This window comes from Drosophila novamexicana, unplaced genomic scaffold (genome assembly GCF_003285875.2).
Source record: "Drosophila novamexicana strain 15010-1031.04,08,12 unplaced genomic scaffold, DnovRS2.1 tig00004555-arrow-pilon, whole genome shotgun sequence".
NCBI classification, from domain to species: Eukaryota; Metazoa; Arthropoda; class Insecta; order Diptera; family Drosophilidae; genus Drosophila; species Drosophila novamexicana.
In genome coordinates, this window is record NW_020825052.1 from 3,757,482 (window position 1) to 3,773,528 (window position 16,047).

Here is a 16,047-nt window from a genome sequence, read left to right on the forward strand (position 1 = left end):
AAGCAAACCTTCTTAACTAATATAAGTAGAAACCTGTTTTAAACTCTTAGCTATTTCTGGTTGCTTTTAACCACACGATCATGTAAATGGTAAGTTTCTATAGAAAATGATTGACTGAAATGATTTCTGCCAAGTCTGCTGCCAAAACAAATAAGCGAAATTTAACAATGTCTTATATGCAATTAGGTATATATCATAAATGTTTTTGAAATGTTGTGAAAGTGTGGTGTTGAAACCGTATGGCAAAATGTATGTACGACTGTATGGCAAAATGTTTATAAGCTTCCTTAGAACATCTTGAACATGACGCTGTTTGTGTAATTTGAAAAGAAGACGACCACAAAGAAAGAATTTGTTATGTGTGAGACTACTAGGGATTTACTATTATTATATACAGGTTATACAATTGTGATTAATTATAGTACAAATAGTTCGGCGCCATTGCTGGGAAATGTGGCGAAGACAACTTCATTGAAATCATTGGGTTGATAGCGCTCCAAGAGATGCGCCGGCAACTGAGCATAGTACTCACGCTTCAGCACCTGAACGTAATCGGCGGCTGCTTTAACTGAATCGCACATAGCCACAATGCAGCCGCCCCAGCTGTAAAGTTTGAAGAATCTTTGTTAATGACAGGAAGGTAGAAGATTTAGTTGTATGCTCACCCGGCACCCGTGACACGTGCGCTGATTCCTTGTTTGACGGATAAGGCAATGAGACGCTCCAAGTCCGGATGCGAGCACTCATAGAGCTCGCGCAGGCTCTGATGCGACTGCTGCATGAGCTTGCCCAGCTGCTCAATATCTTGCTTGCTTGTGCGGCGCTGCAACTGCTCACAAATTTGTCGGAACTGGACAACTCGACCAGACTCTGTAGGAAAATGTGGTGAATTACTAAATGCAAGCATAAAAGGCTATGAAACTAACCCTGGATAACATGCAAGGCGCGTTGGCGCAGCTTGAACTGCTGCATGTGCTGCGTGCTGGGCGTTAGAAAATCCGTTTCAAGTTCCTGTTCTGTGATGCCCAGCGCCTCGCAAACGTCCTCGCGTGTATAAAGCATTCTTTTCAACTGTTGTTGAATCAGTTGGGCGTATGCAGCATTATCTAAATTGCAGGCCTCCTCCAGATCTATGAATCTAGTGAAATCCTTCCAGTTAGGCAGCTTCTGTGACTTGGCCAGCCAACGAGTAGCCAAACGGCACTCGACAACGCGCTCATTGTAGTCGGAAGATGCTGCTTTTCGCTTCTGCACGAGACTATTGGCCACCACAAAGCAACTGCCAGCGGGCAGCGTTACGGGAGTACCCTTAAGTTTTGGATGGAACTCAATGTGCTGGGCGCAACCCTCCTTCGCTAGATAAGCAATAGCTTGATCCATGCCGCCGCTATGTGTGCCAATATATTGCTCACAGCTTGCCGAAATCGAGGCTAGCTGCTTGCGATCCAGCTGCATGCCCTGCACGTGTCCAGTGGCCAGCACGGCGGCGCTAACCAACGCACTAGAGCTGGACAAGCCAGCAGCAAGGGGCACATTGCCGCTAAGTGCAATGCGCATGCCAATGGGACGCCACTTTTCCTCCAGATCCTCCTGTATGCCCTTGATACCACATAAGAAGTAACTGTACCAAGCCGGACCGCCTGTCTTGGGCAGCTTGATGCTAGCAGAGGAAGAGTTTAAATGTTAATAGGAAATGTATTGAATTACATACATTTAACCTACTCAAGGGCATTTAGATCGCAATCAAAGCTTTGGAATTTCCCCCCATCCAGATGATGTAGTTCCAGATGTGCCTGTTCTGGGTTTGTGCCTACAGCCAAAATGATGCTCTGCTCAACAGCCATGGGCAGGACCGAATAGCCGCAGTAGTCCACGTGTTCACCTATAATATTGACGCTACCGAAGGACATTTATATATGTATAACTGTTGGTGTGAATGTCGGCATCAGCTCACCGTCCTGGCACGCGCACATAAAACTCTGGCTCAACGCCATATTGCTGCTTGTAGAAGGCGCCCAAGCTCATCAGGCGCTCATAGATCTTAGCCTCCGGCTGGAGCTTTTGCACGGCAACATGCTCGTCACCCACATTGGGAGCTGCGACTGTACCACTTCCACTTTTTGCTGCCATTTTCTGACCTGCAACGCAAAATACAGTCCCTAGTTATGTGGCTGTTAACGTGTCACAATACCCCGTTAAGCCATAATAACAATAACACAGGCTATAAAAACCGGGTACGTAAACAAAAATAGCCACACACAACTACAGAATTTGTGCATATGTTACATGTGTATAGAAAAGGTGTGCAAATTCTTGTTATCAGCCCGGCTCTCACCTTATCACAATGTCATTGGTGCGATTAAAACTTGCAACGATTAACTAACATGGGAGATATTTGCTTCGAAAGTGTTGTACTGTTGTCGTGTTTATTAAATTGATGCAAATTGCATTAATTTAATTGAAAGAATAACTGCAAAGTGCACGAACTTTTAACTTGCAAATTGCGCCGGCAAATACCGAGGGCCGCATAGAGAGCGAGCGAGATAGAAAATCCAAATTTAACAGCTGTTATAAGGGCACTGCCAGGCTCAAGATAAATATTTGTTTGGCGGAATTTTCAAGAGTGTTTAAAAAAAAATACTTTCTTCTGCTTTCGTTAAAAGTTCAATAAACCCAGCAGTACTTAATGTCGTACATACCCAATAGCTTGAAACACTTGCACAGGGCAAATCAAATAAGTGGGCAGAAAACCTTTTTAGATTTCTGTATTAGTGTGACGCGAACGCTACGCCATCCAACGGGCAACTGAGTGCTCAGCTCATTCAGTTTCCGTTTTTGTTTAGGCAGATATCAACAAAATGTGAATTGTGACTGGAGTGCTCGACATCGTCTTGAGTTTACATTAGCTGTTTGTTATCAGCCTGGGTTCCATGTAGGTCATGCTCATACCGGAGTGACTATGGCCATGCAACAAATCTTCACTTTCTTTGCTATCAAGATTTAATGCGCTTTTGGAAACAGGTTTCTAATTAATATGCGTTAATTCATAAATATTTTTTTGTTTGGGCAAACATTCAGAGTTGATCAGTACGACACAAATAGCTTAAAAGTTTAATAGCTTAATAGTTTAAAAGATTGGTTATTACAATTTCAGTATTTAACTTGAAACCGCCGATTAATATTACAGGTGATCGATAAATTCTAGCAAGGACTACGCACACTCGATATTAATCGAAGTACTATTCCATGAAAGCAACAAATAGGATCCGAAAATGTAAAAGTAGTATTGATTGCTCACCAAGTGACGGACCAGGTGTTTTTAGACTTACAGGTAAAAATGCTTCCACTGCTGCGCATTCTAATCACAGCCAACTGAACCATCGATAGATATTAGGCACAGCTGTTCAATTATGGCTCTGTTTAGACTCTGTTAACATAATAGAAATAATCGAATATCATATAGCAGCTGTTAAATAAGTTTTTAGCGGCACTTAGGATAACTTTTTTCAATAAACCGTTGATATTTCATAGCGCATTGCATGGGCTTATATATTATCCGAATTAACTGTTCAATTTTTAACAGTCTAATAATCAGTAACATAAGTATTTATGAACATACTAATGCTTGCTGTTAATAACATTTCAGTGAATGTTAAAGTTTTGAGGCGCTCAACAGTAACGAAAACGTAGTGAAGAAAAAAAACAAATTTACAATTTTAAGTAATATACCATCTGCAATTATTGCGCAGACAATCCGCAGGCAATGTCGAGTTTACAACGTACAATACTTAAGTCGAAACTGCCACCCACCATTCCGGGTGGCCGGATTGGCAGAGCGTAAGTTTTTCCCACGTATTTTTAGTATGTGGGCGGAGGATGGAGGACACGCTATCTAATTGATAAAAAAACATTACAGAGATTCCTTTAAAAAGTCACGTATAAGGGACTACAAGCCATGCATGTGGAACGAGTTCTTTGCCGAGAAGGCAGATGTCGCCGTGGATGAGCACCGAACATTTCGCGTCTATAAAACTAAACAGCCTGAGAAACCGGGCCCCGTATTGTTATTACTGCACGGTGGGGGCTATTCGGCGCTTACCTGGGCGCATTTCTGTGTATGTATATTATATTTTGTGTATGTGTAAGAGCGATAATAATATCCTATCACAATCCGTTTTACCTTAAAGTCGGAAGTGACAAGCATGATACACTGTCAGTGCCTGTGCATCGACCTTCGGGGACATGGCGACAGCAGAGTGGATGACGAGGACGACTTGTCGGCAGACACTCTTTCAAAGTAAGTGCAAGCCTGTTGCTTTTATGTGTAAGTGTGTGTGTGTGTTTGCGACTAAGCGTTTCTGTGTGTACTTAGGGACATTGGCGATTTGGTCGTGAAACTGTATCCCGAGGAGGTGCCACAAATCTATGTGGTTGGCCACTCGATGGGCGGTGCTATTGCTGTACATTTTGCATATATGGCGTTGGTGCCGAGTCTGATTGGCATCACAGTCATCGATGTCGTCGAGGGCACGGCAATGGAAGCTTTGGCTAGTATGCAAAGCTTTCTGCGCTCGCGTCCCAAATACTTTCAGAGCATACCAAATGCCATCGAATGGTGCATACGCAGCGGACAGGTGCGAAATGTGGACAGTGCCAAAGTCTCGATGCCTGGACAAATAATCAAGTGAGTGACGTCAGCGTGAAAAGAGCTTTTATTTTATTGATTATTATTTTCGTTCTAGCTGTACAACGAATAAATTGGCAACGAATGATCTTCCCCTGACGGATGAAGTGCTGGAGGAGGCGCATCATACAAGCATGTTTCCCAATGCATTTAGCATTTCCGAAGATGAAGAGGTGGGCAATGCCGGTGAAGATGCAACCGAAAGTGTCGACTTCAAGAAACCCACAACGACCAAGGCTGCAACTGATGCGGCTAAGAAGTAAGTTTTCTGATTTTTAAGACGAAAGACAATTAACCTTTTAATTCTTACAGCTATACCTGGCGCATCGATCTGGCCAAATCGGAAAAGTATTGGGTCGGCTGGTTTTCGGGCCTTAGCGACAAGTTCCTTAATTTGAGATTACCCAAACAGTTACTTCTGGCTAGCATCGATGGACTAGATCGCACCCTAACCGTTGGCCAGATGCAGGGACGCTTCCAGATGCAGGTGTTGGCACGCTGCGGTCACGCCGTACACGAGGACCGTCCACACGAGGTAGCCGAGGTAATCAGCGGCTATTTGATACGCAATCGTTTCGCGGAGGCCGCAGGCGAGTTTCGCTGCCACATGCCATCCTGTTAAGCGACGTCCTTGTACAATTGTAGCACAAAATGTCTATTTTTAAATGGAGCATTACAGATTGCGTATACATATATGTACACACAGAAACATAGAGAATAGATACAGAAGATATACTCGAGACGTAATATCTATATATAAATATATACTCCAATAATTTATTCGATTACTTAAACAAATCCATACGTATTTTCAAGTATCGTAGTTTTTCTCGTTTTGCCAAATTCCATATGGAACCAGCATAAAGAGTGAGGAGACCCGAGTTTGAGGCCTCCCAATTGCTTTGAGTTGCGCTTCTTAAATTGTTGGAGCTGTGTGCGTTTTTGTCTGTATTAAATATGTGCCAGATGAAATTAAAACTAATACAAAATCATTATTATATTATGTCAAGTAAATAAGTTGAATAAAACGCTAAAATGATTATAATAGTAATAGACGAATGTAAATTTCTGTTAGCGCATAAGAGTATGCAATTGTTTTAAGTATACGCAAGAAGTTCGGTTGCTCAACGGTTTTTTCAATTTACTCGTCGTATAACACTATTTCTATACGTTAAACATTTAACACATTTTATTTTTAACTTCATTCTAGTCCACAAAGCGATAGCCTCCGTCAGCCTTCATCTTTATTTTGGTCTCCAATGCACGGATGCGATGCAAACGCTCCGATATCTGATCGTGTATCTCGGGGCGGTATTTTTTACCCTGCCCCAGCGCCTCCATCTCGGCCAGCCAATCTGCACGCTCGTTTATTTGATCCAGCACTGCGAAAAGAACATATTAAGCACGAGTGCAAGCCCAACAAACTCTACCCGACATACATTCGTTGATTATATCATTCTCGGTGACCAAACGATCTTCACGGGAACGTCGAAGCGGCTTTATAGCCGGATCAGGCAATTCAACCCCTGCCATGGTCAATTGCAGCTTGGATTTGGCCTTATCGCTGATCATGCGATTGTCCACTTTCGGGCGATAATAGGTCTTCTCATAGGCACCGCTACCCTCAATTTGGCGCAGGTTTTTTCGTTTGGCATTGCGCGCACGCTCTAGTATAGCCAGGGTTTCCTTGTCAAGATCATTGTTGGTGTTGGGACGCGGCGGTTTGGGCAACGGCAGCGGCTCTCCATTGCGCAGACTATTATCGATTTGCTTGCGCATAACCATGGACATCTTGGACTCCTTCATAAGCACTGCAAGGCAATAAGCAAAAGGTAAGTGGTACGAAAGACTATCGATACTTACGCTTCAGTAAATCGGCAGTCTCCTTGCTGTACTCCACTTTTGGCGAATGAAAGGCGCCGCTGCCACCGGGCCCAATGCGCTCGCTCGGCCACAGGGGCAAGTGCTCCTCATTGCCATTAGCTGGCGGCTGGCCTGATTGTTGCAGCTGCTGCTGGTGTTGCTGCTGCTGCTTCAACAGGCCCGAAGTCAGCCCATCTAGCTGCACATTGTTATAACGATGCCTGTTCATGATGCGATTCGAATTTTGCTATGATCTGATTTCAGTATGTATATATTTATATGTATTTCGATTCCTTTTCAACAGTTGTGTGTGTAATTGATTGTACGTAAAATAACAGGAGACTCCGCCGGAGACGCATGGCAACCTACGTTGTTAGGCAACCAGGTTGTGGGAAAACACGACCACCCACCCACAAATACACTCAAGCACATAATTTTTGAAATAATTTATTTAAAATAAATATATATGTTTGTATGTATATGTGTATTGGTAGTAGGTACACTCTTGAATGCTCACATTTGATAATTCGTTTCGTTCTTTGCCTGCAATGCCCCGCCTTGCACGCCCCCCTCAATCCCATCTGACTTTAATGTGATTGGATCTATGTACTATGTAATTAACTTGACTTTATGCACAATTCTTGTTTATAGTTGAACCTTTACCTATTAAACCATTTTTTTAGTTTGAACTTTTCTATGGCTATCAATTTTGTTAATATATATATATATATATATATATATATATAACTTACATTTCTTTGCAATTTTTAAATATTAACAGAACAGTTTTGTTGTGTTTGTGTGTTTGAGTGTGTATTGTTTTTCTTGTAATTGTTTAATAAAAAAAACCAATTTAATTTGTTTGTCAAGCATCAGCCATATATATATATGTATGTATACACATTTTTGCATTTTTTATGCATTTCGTTCAATTTGTACACACAAAATATTCATTTAAGCTAACAATTTGTTTAAATTTTCTTATAGTTGTCTGTGGCCTACAGCGGTCCACTCTCGTTTAAATTTTAGCTTAAGCTTAGTTACAAAGCAATCGCGGTCGATATTTGACATATATATGTATATATATGTTTATATATAGCAATTCTCAAAACAATAAACAACATAATCGATTGCCATCATTATCATATACAGCACATGATTACAAACAATTGAATAAGCCTAAAAGCGAAACAAAACATATAAAATATATATCTGTAAATATATATATGTGGTACAATGTCTGATAACATGCATGGGAGTTTTTTGATTTTTTTTGTTGTTTTTTTTTTTTGGCTTATATTCTTACTACTTATACAAAATAGAATATGTGTTGCGTTAGCTTTATGCTCCTAAACCTCATCTCTGCGTTTCATTACAACTCAAATATAAGACAATTTGTTTAAGTGTTTACAATTACAGTTCAAAGTTTTGTTTTCAGCAATTACGTTCCTTTAAATTTAAAATAAATTATGTGTATATATATTTTTTTTTATATATATAGTTCATTATGTGACTTTCAGCAAGCAACGTTTTTGATTCGCGTGTGTTGTGTGTATCGTGTGTATCTTCAAACATGTTTTATTTTTCCAGCTTTTCTAGTTCTTATAGTTGCGAATATAGTAATCTTAGTCAGTCTCATGGTCACGATGCAGAGTTTATAATATATCATTTATTAACATATGCATGCACATATATATTTTGTTATATATATATATATGTTGTATGCAATTTCGTCGTCGACGTCTGAATTAGAGCGGGGGCAGCGTCAGAATAGCGTAAAATGTTGATCAAATTTGGCCAAATTTTCCTATAGAGAGAAAGTTGTGTTTTGTTGGTTGCTGGTTTGTTGTTATTGTTGTTGGTTTTGTTGTCTTATTATCTTGTTGCATTCTGCATTGAGTTTGCGATTAGTTGGAACTACATTTAGACATGTTCAACTTAAACATTAATAACATTGGCAGCAAAACGGCGCCTCTGGGTCGACTCTGGGGCTGTGCTCTAGCTGTGCCAAGTGGCTCGGAGTGGGGGAGTTATCAGCTAGACCCTGCCAGTTTTGAACGGCCAGCCGTTGCACTGTGGTTGCAGCAGCTCCAAAGTTACACAGCGGTCGCTTCATTTAACATAATACACATACACACTCACAGATTTAAAGACGCTAACATGGAAAATAAACTTAATATTAAACAAACTTTTTAGTGTCTTACATAACTAAAAACGATTACAAAACACTCTCAATCCTATCGAGTTACAATATACATTAACAGACACGCACACAAGCACAGACAGACAGACACACAAGTATGTAACATTTCAACATTGAATTTCAATATAGCCAAAAGAATACACTGCCAACAGTTTAGTTCATTGCCTGCTCAGTCATTTGGCGACACAGCGTCTCCAGCTGCTCCAAACTCTTGAAGTCATTCATTTTATAATCATGTGGCGGCATATGAAAGCTGTCCTTAAGTGAGTTCATGCTTAGATTGATGAGCTGCGGCTGAGACAGGCAGTGATCCACATTGTTGTTATTAATGTTGTTATTATTATTATTGTTGTGGTTGTTGTTAGGCTGCTGGCAGACACTATTGCTACAGATTGCGCTACAGGCAATTACATTGTCATTACCATCACCAGGACACAAACAGCTGCCATTGCCGACAGCAGCAGCGGCGGCAGCAGCTGCTAACACTTCCAGCTGCTGATGATTAATCAAATTGTTGTTCAATATACTGTTGTTATTATTGTTATTGTTGTTGTTAATTAATATTTGTGGCGGCTGTTGCTGCTGCTGAGCGGATTCATTTTGATTTGCACTACTAACCATTACCACAGCGGCCATCGTCTTCTTCGGTTGCTGCTCCACAGTGGATACTCCATTGGATCCAGTGAGACCATTCAGGCTGGGCTTGCGCTGCTGCTGTTGCTGCAGGTTGTCATTGCTGCTGTTGGTCAGCACACCCTGGCCTGGTTTAAAGATCAGCTGTTGCGGCTGCTGGGGCCCACCGGCGACCACAATTAGATTATTCAGTGAGCGGCGATGATGCGGTGGCGGTGTCTGTTGGGGCAACGCTGGAAAGTGTTGTGCGTGCTGCTGCAGTATTTGCTGCATCTGCTGCGCATGCTGTGAATGATGCTTTGGCGGCTGCTGCTGGTGCTGCTGTGGGTTATTCATAAAGCTAGGATAGGAGGAGCTCTTGTACTGCTGCGTCTGATAACCTCCGTTGTAGTCAAACTGCTGTTGAGGCGGCGGCTGCTGCTGTTGCTGATGATGCTGCAACGGATGCTGCAGGCAGCTCAGCGAAAAGTTCAGCATATCATTTGAGTTCTTGCGATGATTGATGCGATCGTTGCTACCGTTTTTGGGATCACACTTGCGGGTCTTTCCGTTCCACCTAACCAGAAATAAAAGATATGGATTTTAGTAATATTAAAAATAAGGCTTCTGTAGGCCACTTACCTAGGTTTGTTCATATTGCTTGTTGTGCCGCCCGTTGTCTTCACATGATGCAGCTTTGGCACCATCGACATTTTTATCTTGGACAATTTGAACTTGAGCTCTTTTAATTGATTGGCATGATTTACAAATGCCTCGTTGTGTATAGAACGATCCAGTATCCACATGAACACACCCAATGTTTCTTCATCCTGGGCACAGTAAGGATCTTGTTGCAGAGCATTACTGACCAGATCGATAACCTTGAGGAAACGCAATCCAATGTTCTCTTCTTCAGAAATCGATTCTAAAGGCTTCATCGGCGTCAGCACAATGTTGGTGAGCTCCTCAATAGCTGTACTGATCTTCATCTGACCCGTATGCAGCTCCTGTTCCACTTTGCTGAGTATGTGAGAGCGCTCCTTCAGCTTCTCGATGCACAACGCCAACTTGTGCGAGGCTCCCTTGGTCACGCCAACACTTTGCAAAAAGTCTTCACTAATCTGCAGCATTTCCTCGTACGTCATGTTCTTAAACAGCTCGATGTACTTATGCAGACGCAGCGACTTCAGCCACAGGCCAATCCCAGACATACCCACATTGCGCGTTTGGAATTTAATGTAGCTGGGCTTAAAGTCATCCAGGCGGGTGTCCGAGGTGCTGTTCGGTAGTGTACTGTTGGCGCGATGATGCTCAATGGACAGCGAAAAGCTGCGCGGCTTATTTGCAAACTGCGCCAGATTCTCCGTTGAATTGGAGCAGTTGTCGTTTACCGTGATCACAGACGAGTTCGATGAGTTCGACGAACAGCTGGAGATCGTTTGTGTGGTCAAGCTGTTTGAGCGTCGCGTCTTAAGCGCCGCAATTTTGCTGTCCAGGCTCCAGCGATTAACGTCACCAAACTGATCGCCCACATAGCCCATCAGTATAGAGGCGTACGGCAGTTGCGGCGGAGGTGGTGGTGGTGGCGGCTGCAATAGCTGAGGAAGAATGGAAGCCGCTTGTGAAGAAGTCTGCAAATATATTTAAAAAAACATTTAGAGATCGCTATCATAGTAAAGGAAAGCGGAAGACCCTGACAGATACGATGCGGATTCTTTATTATATCAGACTTGAATATTAAATACATTAGTTTGTATACAAACAGACATTCACACTTTCAAACCTTTATCAACTTCTCTCGTCTATTTAATTAAGAATATACGTATATGCTCTTGGGACACAAATACGTCTCCCTTAGAAGGTTACATTATGTAAGGGACAGCTTATAATACCCTCTGCAAAATTAAACTTTATATTGTCGCTTACCTGTTGCTGGCTAAGGTTGGCGCTGCAAATGCCGCTTGTCTCGGCACTTCCATTGACAACACCGTCGCAATGGGTCGGCTCAAAGTCGAGGATTTCGGTGCCGTTCTTGCTGAATGAGGTGTCATGATCATCGTTGCCACCGATGCCCAAAATGGAACCCGCTGCAGCGCCAGCAACGACGCCATTGACCAGCGACGAATTGCTGCCCAGGGAGAGTCCTAAGCTATTCTGACTAGATGCTAATTCGTTCAGTGTAATACCATTTAAATTATCACAGAGTGGATTGATCGAGCCACAGGAGCCGCTAACGCTGCCGCGCCATTCGCCTGGCTGCCTGGGCAGCTGCTTGCTGTGGTGTCTGCTGGGTGGCGCAATAGTTTGCCAATCAACGCTGCGCGTTAGGTTGCCCAGCGATGAGGAGGACGACGATGAGCTATCCGAAGTGGTGCCCGTGGTCATTTGCAGTTGCAGCTGCTCCGGTTGCACAAAGTAGCTGCTGCGCTTGTTCGCCTGTATGTGATCCTCGAGATGCCGTAACCACACATTTAGCGAACGTCGATCATCGCTGCCAATGGCGGGATGTATGAGCATATACGAGAATATCTGCTGCACCAGCTCGGTGGGCACCAGCTGTTGAGCTGTGTCCTTTACCGCGAGCGGTATCAGCGTCATGTAGCTGAGCTTGGCCTCCTCGTTGCCGGGCTTAAGCAAAGGCAGCATATTGAGCACCTCGTGCAGTATATCTTCCTTGCGTGCGTACAATTTGCGCTCGTCCGCGCACTGTGTTGGGTTTGTGCTGCTGGTTATCTGAAAGTCGCTGCCATAGCAGTGCATTGAGTCCTTATCCGATGAGGAGGAGGACATGCCGTCTACTAAGTCGTTGGACTGACACGTTTTGTAAGCACTCAATAGGTTTTGCAAGTAGGCCGGATTGTTTGCATTGATGTCAATGACGACGCTGCTCAGAGTCGACTGGCATGTGCCCAGATTCTGTGTCAGGTTGTTGTCTATGGAATACTGTAGAAACTTAAGGCTCGGATAGCGCAGTCGCTTCAGCAGCGCATACATGACCACTGTGCGCTCGCAATCGTTCCACTTCTCAAACAGATTCGTCACTGTCGTCACCTGCTCGCAAAATAAAGCATTTGTTGCCGCCTGTGTGGCAGGCTGTTGGGCATCGCCGTTGGCATTGGTATCAGCTTGGTTGTCGGTATTTGGATTGGGATTGGGATTCGAAGTGGCGGCCGCAGAGCTGCCGGCACTTGTCGTTACTGCGGATTGTTGCTCCTGCAGCTGTTGCTGCTGCTGCTGTGTGCTAGTGACTCCTGATTGCAATTCGTTTAAGGGATTCTGAGAGTCGCTGCTGCTGCTGCTGCCTGTGGGCAGCGCGTTGTCTGTTCCTGTTGTGTACTTCATATCGTTGTTGCTGCAGGTTACTCAATAAATAGTTTCGTATGGATTTATTGTTTATTATTACAATCGTTACGAGTTTGTGGTGTATATATTTATTTTTTGGTTAAGTTGCCAGCTCTGCAATTAGAAACATAAACGAATTATAAATAGGATTAGTATCAATTTACAAGAAACTCGTCTTTTGTTGTGCTTTTATCAGTTGTGAAATTGTTTACTCTGCAATTGTTCCATTTCCATTTGTTCCTATAGCTCATTCGGAATATTTGCATAGTGCACTTCGGTGAGTTTCAATTTTTTGCAGTGCTAGAGAGTTAGTTTAATAATTGTGGGTCATGCAATGTTGTGTATACCAAGCCGCGTGATCAGCACGAATCACGTCACAAACGGAAAGAATTTTTCCCCTGCTTTAACTGTTGTTGTTGTTGTTCCCATTTCGGGCGATAATAGATGTCAAGCGGGTATGTCGCCGAAGCCGACACCGACACCGACGCCGACGCCGACGACAACATTCAAAGTTAATCAAATCAATTTTTTGCTAATTTATTAAATTTACAAATGCTGCGACAATAATAAAAATTGCAACCTGACAAATACGACAGCGAAAATATGAATTATGATGAAATATGAAAAGGAAAAAAATTAGCATTCATTGTGGCCCGTTCCATAGGTCCGCACCTTCGGTGGCTCTTATCAGAAAAATAAATAAATAAATAACGAGTTTGGTACATAACACCTTCGCCTGGAGCTTTGCGGTGGCGATAAATCAATAATAATACTACACATTTTCAAATCATTATTTACCTATTAGGTTTAAGCTTGTCTAGCCATGGGTGAGGGCGAAGGCGAGGGTCGGGGGACGCAATGAATCTGAATAAGTGTGGTTAGGTTTTTGCGATTTACACTATTCATTTAATTTCGTTACGCTTTATTTTATTTTTTCTTCTTTTATACGCTGTGCTCATTTCGAACGGGTATCATAAAGCTTGTTACAGTAGATGTTGTAGTTGTTTCGCTAGCGACTTTCTTCGATTTTTTTATTGCTGTTGTTGTCTACTGTTACAATTTTAAAGCTCTCTCAGCAATGCAGCTGTGTCAATGTACATACATATATGAATATGTTTGTATGTATGTGTGTACATGAGCAAGCATTAAAACATAACGGACCCAATTACAGTATTAAAGAGCGGTCAAGTGGAATTTGCTGCTTTTTTTCAACTTTATTTTAGGTGGGATTTCACATTTTTTTGTTTTTTTAATTGCTGCACACAATTACGTTTGAACAATATTTTATCTGCTCAAGCTAAAATCAAATCAAAAAAAAAAAATAATAATCTTCACAAATGGCGCGCTTCAATGTAACGGTAACTAGGCAACAGTTTCAATGTTTGAGGTTATGTGTTAGTATTGCTGTTAATGTTACACAGGCACCCACACACAAACAGCTACGGTATTAACCGGCCTAAAATTACACAGCAATAATAACTGTCAATTCGCCAAAGTTCAATAAACGGCACATACATACATTTGTAGAGGGAAAAACAGGCATTAAACAACAATAACAACTGCCATTGTAGGGTACTCACAAATGTTTTTCATGTATAGCTGCTAACTCAGCAACAGCGATCGTATTCGTTTAACATTTTTCTTTTCGCGCTCTGTTGTTTTATTTTGTATTTTGCATGCCTAATATAAATTTGATTATCTGCACTCGAATAAACACAAACAGAAATGAGGATTAAACAAAACGAAGCCAGGCGGCAGGCAGGCACAACCCAGCTATAATTGCTGCAACGGGCACGCTATGGGGAGCACTGAGGATGGCAACTGCAGCGGACAAACCCAGAAGCAGAAGCAGAAGCAGAGCAACAGCGACGGCGGCGGCGACGGACGAGAGAATGACGATGATTGGCGCTGGCGTTGGTGGCGTCAGCTAATGTAGCTGGCGTTTTTTAAAATGGTGGAGCCTGCAAAATTAACTCTCGGCACAGCAGCAAAGCAAAGCGAACGCGCGCCTTTTTTTTTTACAGAATCGAAGGAACTTGCATTAGTACTGTTGCCCTACGTTGGCAGTGGGGGAGAGCACATCTATATATTAAATACATACATACACACAGCTGCACATACATGTATGCGGCTATGTGTGTGACGGAATGCAAGCGACAATATGTCGCGCGCTACAAAACGACCTACCGACCCCAAAGCAAAGCGCGCTCTCACATGCACACACACATACACACGCGCACATACGGAAACAGCCAGAATGCACAAGCAAAAATTGCGGCAAATTACATGAGATTACAAAGCAGGCAGGCATTTGCTCTCATCTTCTTCTTCGCAGTGCCTCTGGCTCTGTTGTTGTTTTTATGCCTGCTTTCGCAACCCAGAGCGCTGCACAATTGTTTTCATGTCGCTTCTTTTCAATTGCACACTTTCGGTTCCGTTTTGGGCAACTGCTTCTGTCGTCCACACATACGCGACAAACACGCTCGCTGTTTTGTTTTGCTGCTGCGACGACCAGCTGCCCCCAAATCGCGCCCCACCCACCCAGTCATAGACAAAACGTTAACAACAACACAATACCATAGACTATACACTGCGCTCTGCGCTTGTGCCAAAATCGTTCTATTTTTCAATTACCTTTTGCTTTCTATTCGCTTGCTCGCGCTGCAAACCTTGAAATTATTTTCACACAGTTTTGATCGTTCCGAAATACGAGCATATTTCGTTAACTTGATATGAATATGCTATCGGATCGCGCATCCATTAATTTTTGTATAATTTTCACCTTGACTTGGCTTTGTTATTCTCTGTATTTCAGTCTTGCAAAATCATACTACATCGCCTTTTTTAGCTGACTCTGGCATCACCACGACATACTTGCGCGTGCACGCAACACATTTTGGGATAAAACGAAATAAAACTGCACACAACTGTATCCGCTCGCAGTTGCTTGCATTTCTTTTTTTTTGTTTCAAATTTATACTATATTATTATAGTTAATTAATTATTAATTCACTCAAACGCGACGACGTTCTCGCTCGTAGAAAGTGCTGCTGGAGATGGAGATGACAAATAAAGTAAAGTCGGGTTGGAGTGATTTAGTTCACATGAACTGAACTGCAATCTAACTACAAATTCGATATGTTAAATGATATAATTTTAATCATGGTGAATTCGTATCTTTTGTTCTAAAAACTAGTTGGGAAATAGTTAATATTTTAAAATTTATGATATCATTTTAAAATAATATGTATATACGTCAATGTGCTAAGTTGCAATAGAGCTGAGTAAATCGAATCAGTTTCCAAATTTCGCTGTTCAAAAAACCGGTTCCACCTCTCTAGCG

The 16,047-nt window shown here is 42.4% G+C and overlaps 4 protein-coding genes across 8 annotated transcripts; 1 reads left to right on the top strand and 3 right to left on the bottom strand.

The window, feature by feature from the left end:
* Positions 1–366: 366 nt before the first annotated feature.
* LOC115770408 (N-acetylgalactosamine kinase) lies at positions 367–3,358 on the bottom strand. Of its 3 annotated transcripts, none has more exons than XM_030715667.1 (6): positions 3,330–3,358; positions 1,955–2,138; positions 1,723–1,896; positions 927–1,660; positions 666–870; positions 367–603 (listed from the first exon to the last, which is right to left on the bottom strand). In XM_030715667.1, the coding sequence occupies exons 1-6, from the start codon at positions 3,355–3,357 to the stop codon at positions 417–419; spliced, it is 1,512 nt and encodes a 503-aa protein (XP_030571527.1). In that variant the 5' UTR covers position 3,358; the 3' UTR covers positions 367–416. The 3 variants fall into 3 exon arrangements, with proteins under 3 accessions (XP_030571527.1, XP_030571528.1, XP_030571529.1); XM_030715668.1 differs by lacking the exon at positions 3,330–3,358 and adding an exon at positions 2,700–2,798; XM_030715669.1 differs by lacking the exon at positions 3,330–3,358 and adding an exon at positions 2,336–2,495.
* Positions 3,359–3,649: 291 nt separating this feature from the next.
* LOC115770380 (protein phosphatase methylesterase 1) lies at positions 3,650–5,482 on the top strand. Its single transcript, XM_030715629.1, has 6 exons — positions 3,650–3,837; positions 3,917–4,115; positions 4,188–4,297; positions 4,373–4,684; positions 4,743–4,943; positions 4,997–5,482. Exons 1-6 carry the CDS (start codon positions 3,764–3,766, stop codon positions 5,304–5,306), a joined length of 1,206 nt encoding a protein of 401 aa, XP_030571489.1. The 5' UTR covers positions 3,650–3,763; the 3' UTR covers positions 5,307–5,482.
* A 322-nt stretch (positions 5,483–5,804) lies between these two features.
* LOC115770382 (UPF0193 protein EVG1 homolog) lies at positions 5,805–6,869 on the bottom strand. Its single transcript, XM_030715630.1, has 3 exons — positions 6,548–6,869; positions 6,124–6,495; positions 5,805–6,066 (listed from the first exon to the last, which is right to left on the bottom strand). Exons 1-3 carry the CDS (start codon positions 6,774–6,776, stop codon positions 5,891–5,893), a joined length of 777 nt encoding a protein of 258 aa, XP_030571490.1. The 5' UTR covers positions 6,777–6,869; the 3' UTR covers positions 5,805–5,890.
* Positions 6,870–7,471: 602 nt separating this feature from the next.
* LOC115770269 (protein Smaug) lies at positions 7,472–15,729 on the bottom strand. 3 transcript variants are annotated; one of them, XM_030715487.1, is made up of 4 exons: positions 15,339–15,729; positions 11,289–12,818; positions 10,005–10,993; positions 7,472–9,939 (listed from the first exon to the last, which is right to left on the bottom strand). In XM_030715487.1, exons 2-4 carry the CDS (start codon positions 12,702–12,704, stop codon positions 8,904–8,906), a joined length of 3,441 nt encoding a protein of 1,146 aa, XP_030571347.1. In that variant the 5' UTR covers positions 12,705–12,818; positions 15,339–15,729; the 3' UTR covers positions 7,472–8,903. The 3 variants fall into 3 exon arrangements, with proteins under 3 accessions (XP_030571347.1, XP_030571348.1, XP_030571350.1); XM_030715488.1 differs by lacking the exon at positions 15,339–15,729 and adding an exon at positions 14,285–14,525; XM_030715490.1 differs by lacking the exon at positions 15,339–15,729 and having other exon boundaries at positions 11,289–12,835.
* Positions 15,730–16,047: the final 318 nt, after the last annotated feature.

Bases quoted from the DNA above. Each gene is read 5' to 3' on its own strand.
- LOC115770408 (XM_030715667.1), bottom strand. From the start codon at position 3,357: ATGCGCAGCAGTGGAAGCATTTTTACCT. The intron at 1,897-1,954 runs GTGAGCTGATGC...GTCCTTCGGTAG, and splicing joins TATGTGCGCGTGCCAGGACG to CGTCAATATTATAGGTGAAC. The intron at 871-926 runs GTTAGTTTCATA...ATTTTCCTACAG, and splicing joins CGCCTTGCATGTTATCCAGG to AGTCTGGTCGAGTTGTCCAG.
- LOC115770380 (XM_030715629.1), top strand. From the start codon at position 3,764: ATGTCGAGTTTACAACGTACAATACTTAAGTCGAAACTGCCACCCACC. The intron at 4,298-4,372 runs GTAAGTGCAAGC...GTGTGTACTTAG, and splicing joins TCGGCAGACACTCTTTCAAA to GGACATTGGCGATTTGGTCG. The intron at 4,685-4,742 runs GTGAGTGACGTC...TTTTCGTTCTAG, and splicing joins ATGCCTGGACAAATAATCAA to CTGTACAACGAATAAATTGG.
- LOC115770382 (XM_030715630.1), bottom strand. From the start codon at position 6,776: ATGAACAGGCATCGTTATAACAATGTGCAGCTAGATGGGCTGACTTCG. The intron at 6,496-6,547 runs GTAAGTATCGAT...ATTGCCTTGCAG, and splicing joins GACTGCCGATTTACTGAAGC to TGCTTATGAAGGAGTCCAAG. The intron at 6,067-6,123 runs GTATGTCGGGTA...TTCTTTTCGCAG, and splicing joins GAATGATATAATCAACGAAT to TGCTGGATCAAATAAACGAG.
- LOC115770269 (XM_030715487.1), bottom strand. From the start codon at position 12,704: ATGAAGTACACAACAGGAACAGACAACGCGCTGCCCACAGGCAGCAGC. The intron at 10,994-11,288 runs GTAAGCGACAAT...ATATATTTGCAG, and splicing joins CCAACCTTAGCCAGCAACAG to ACTTCTTCACAAGCGGCTTC. The intron at 9,940-10,004 runs GTAAGTGGCCTA...ATTTCTGGTTAG, and splicing joins AGCAATATGAACAAACCTAG to GTGGAACGGAAAGACCCGCA.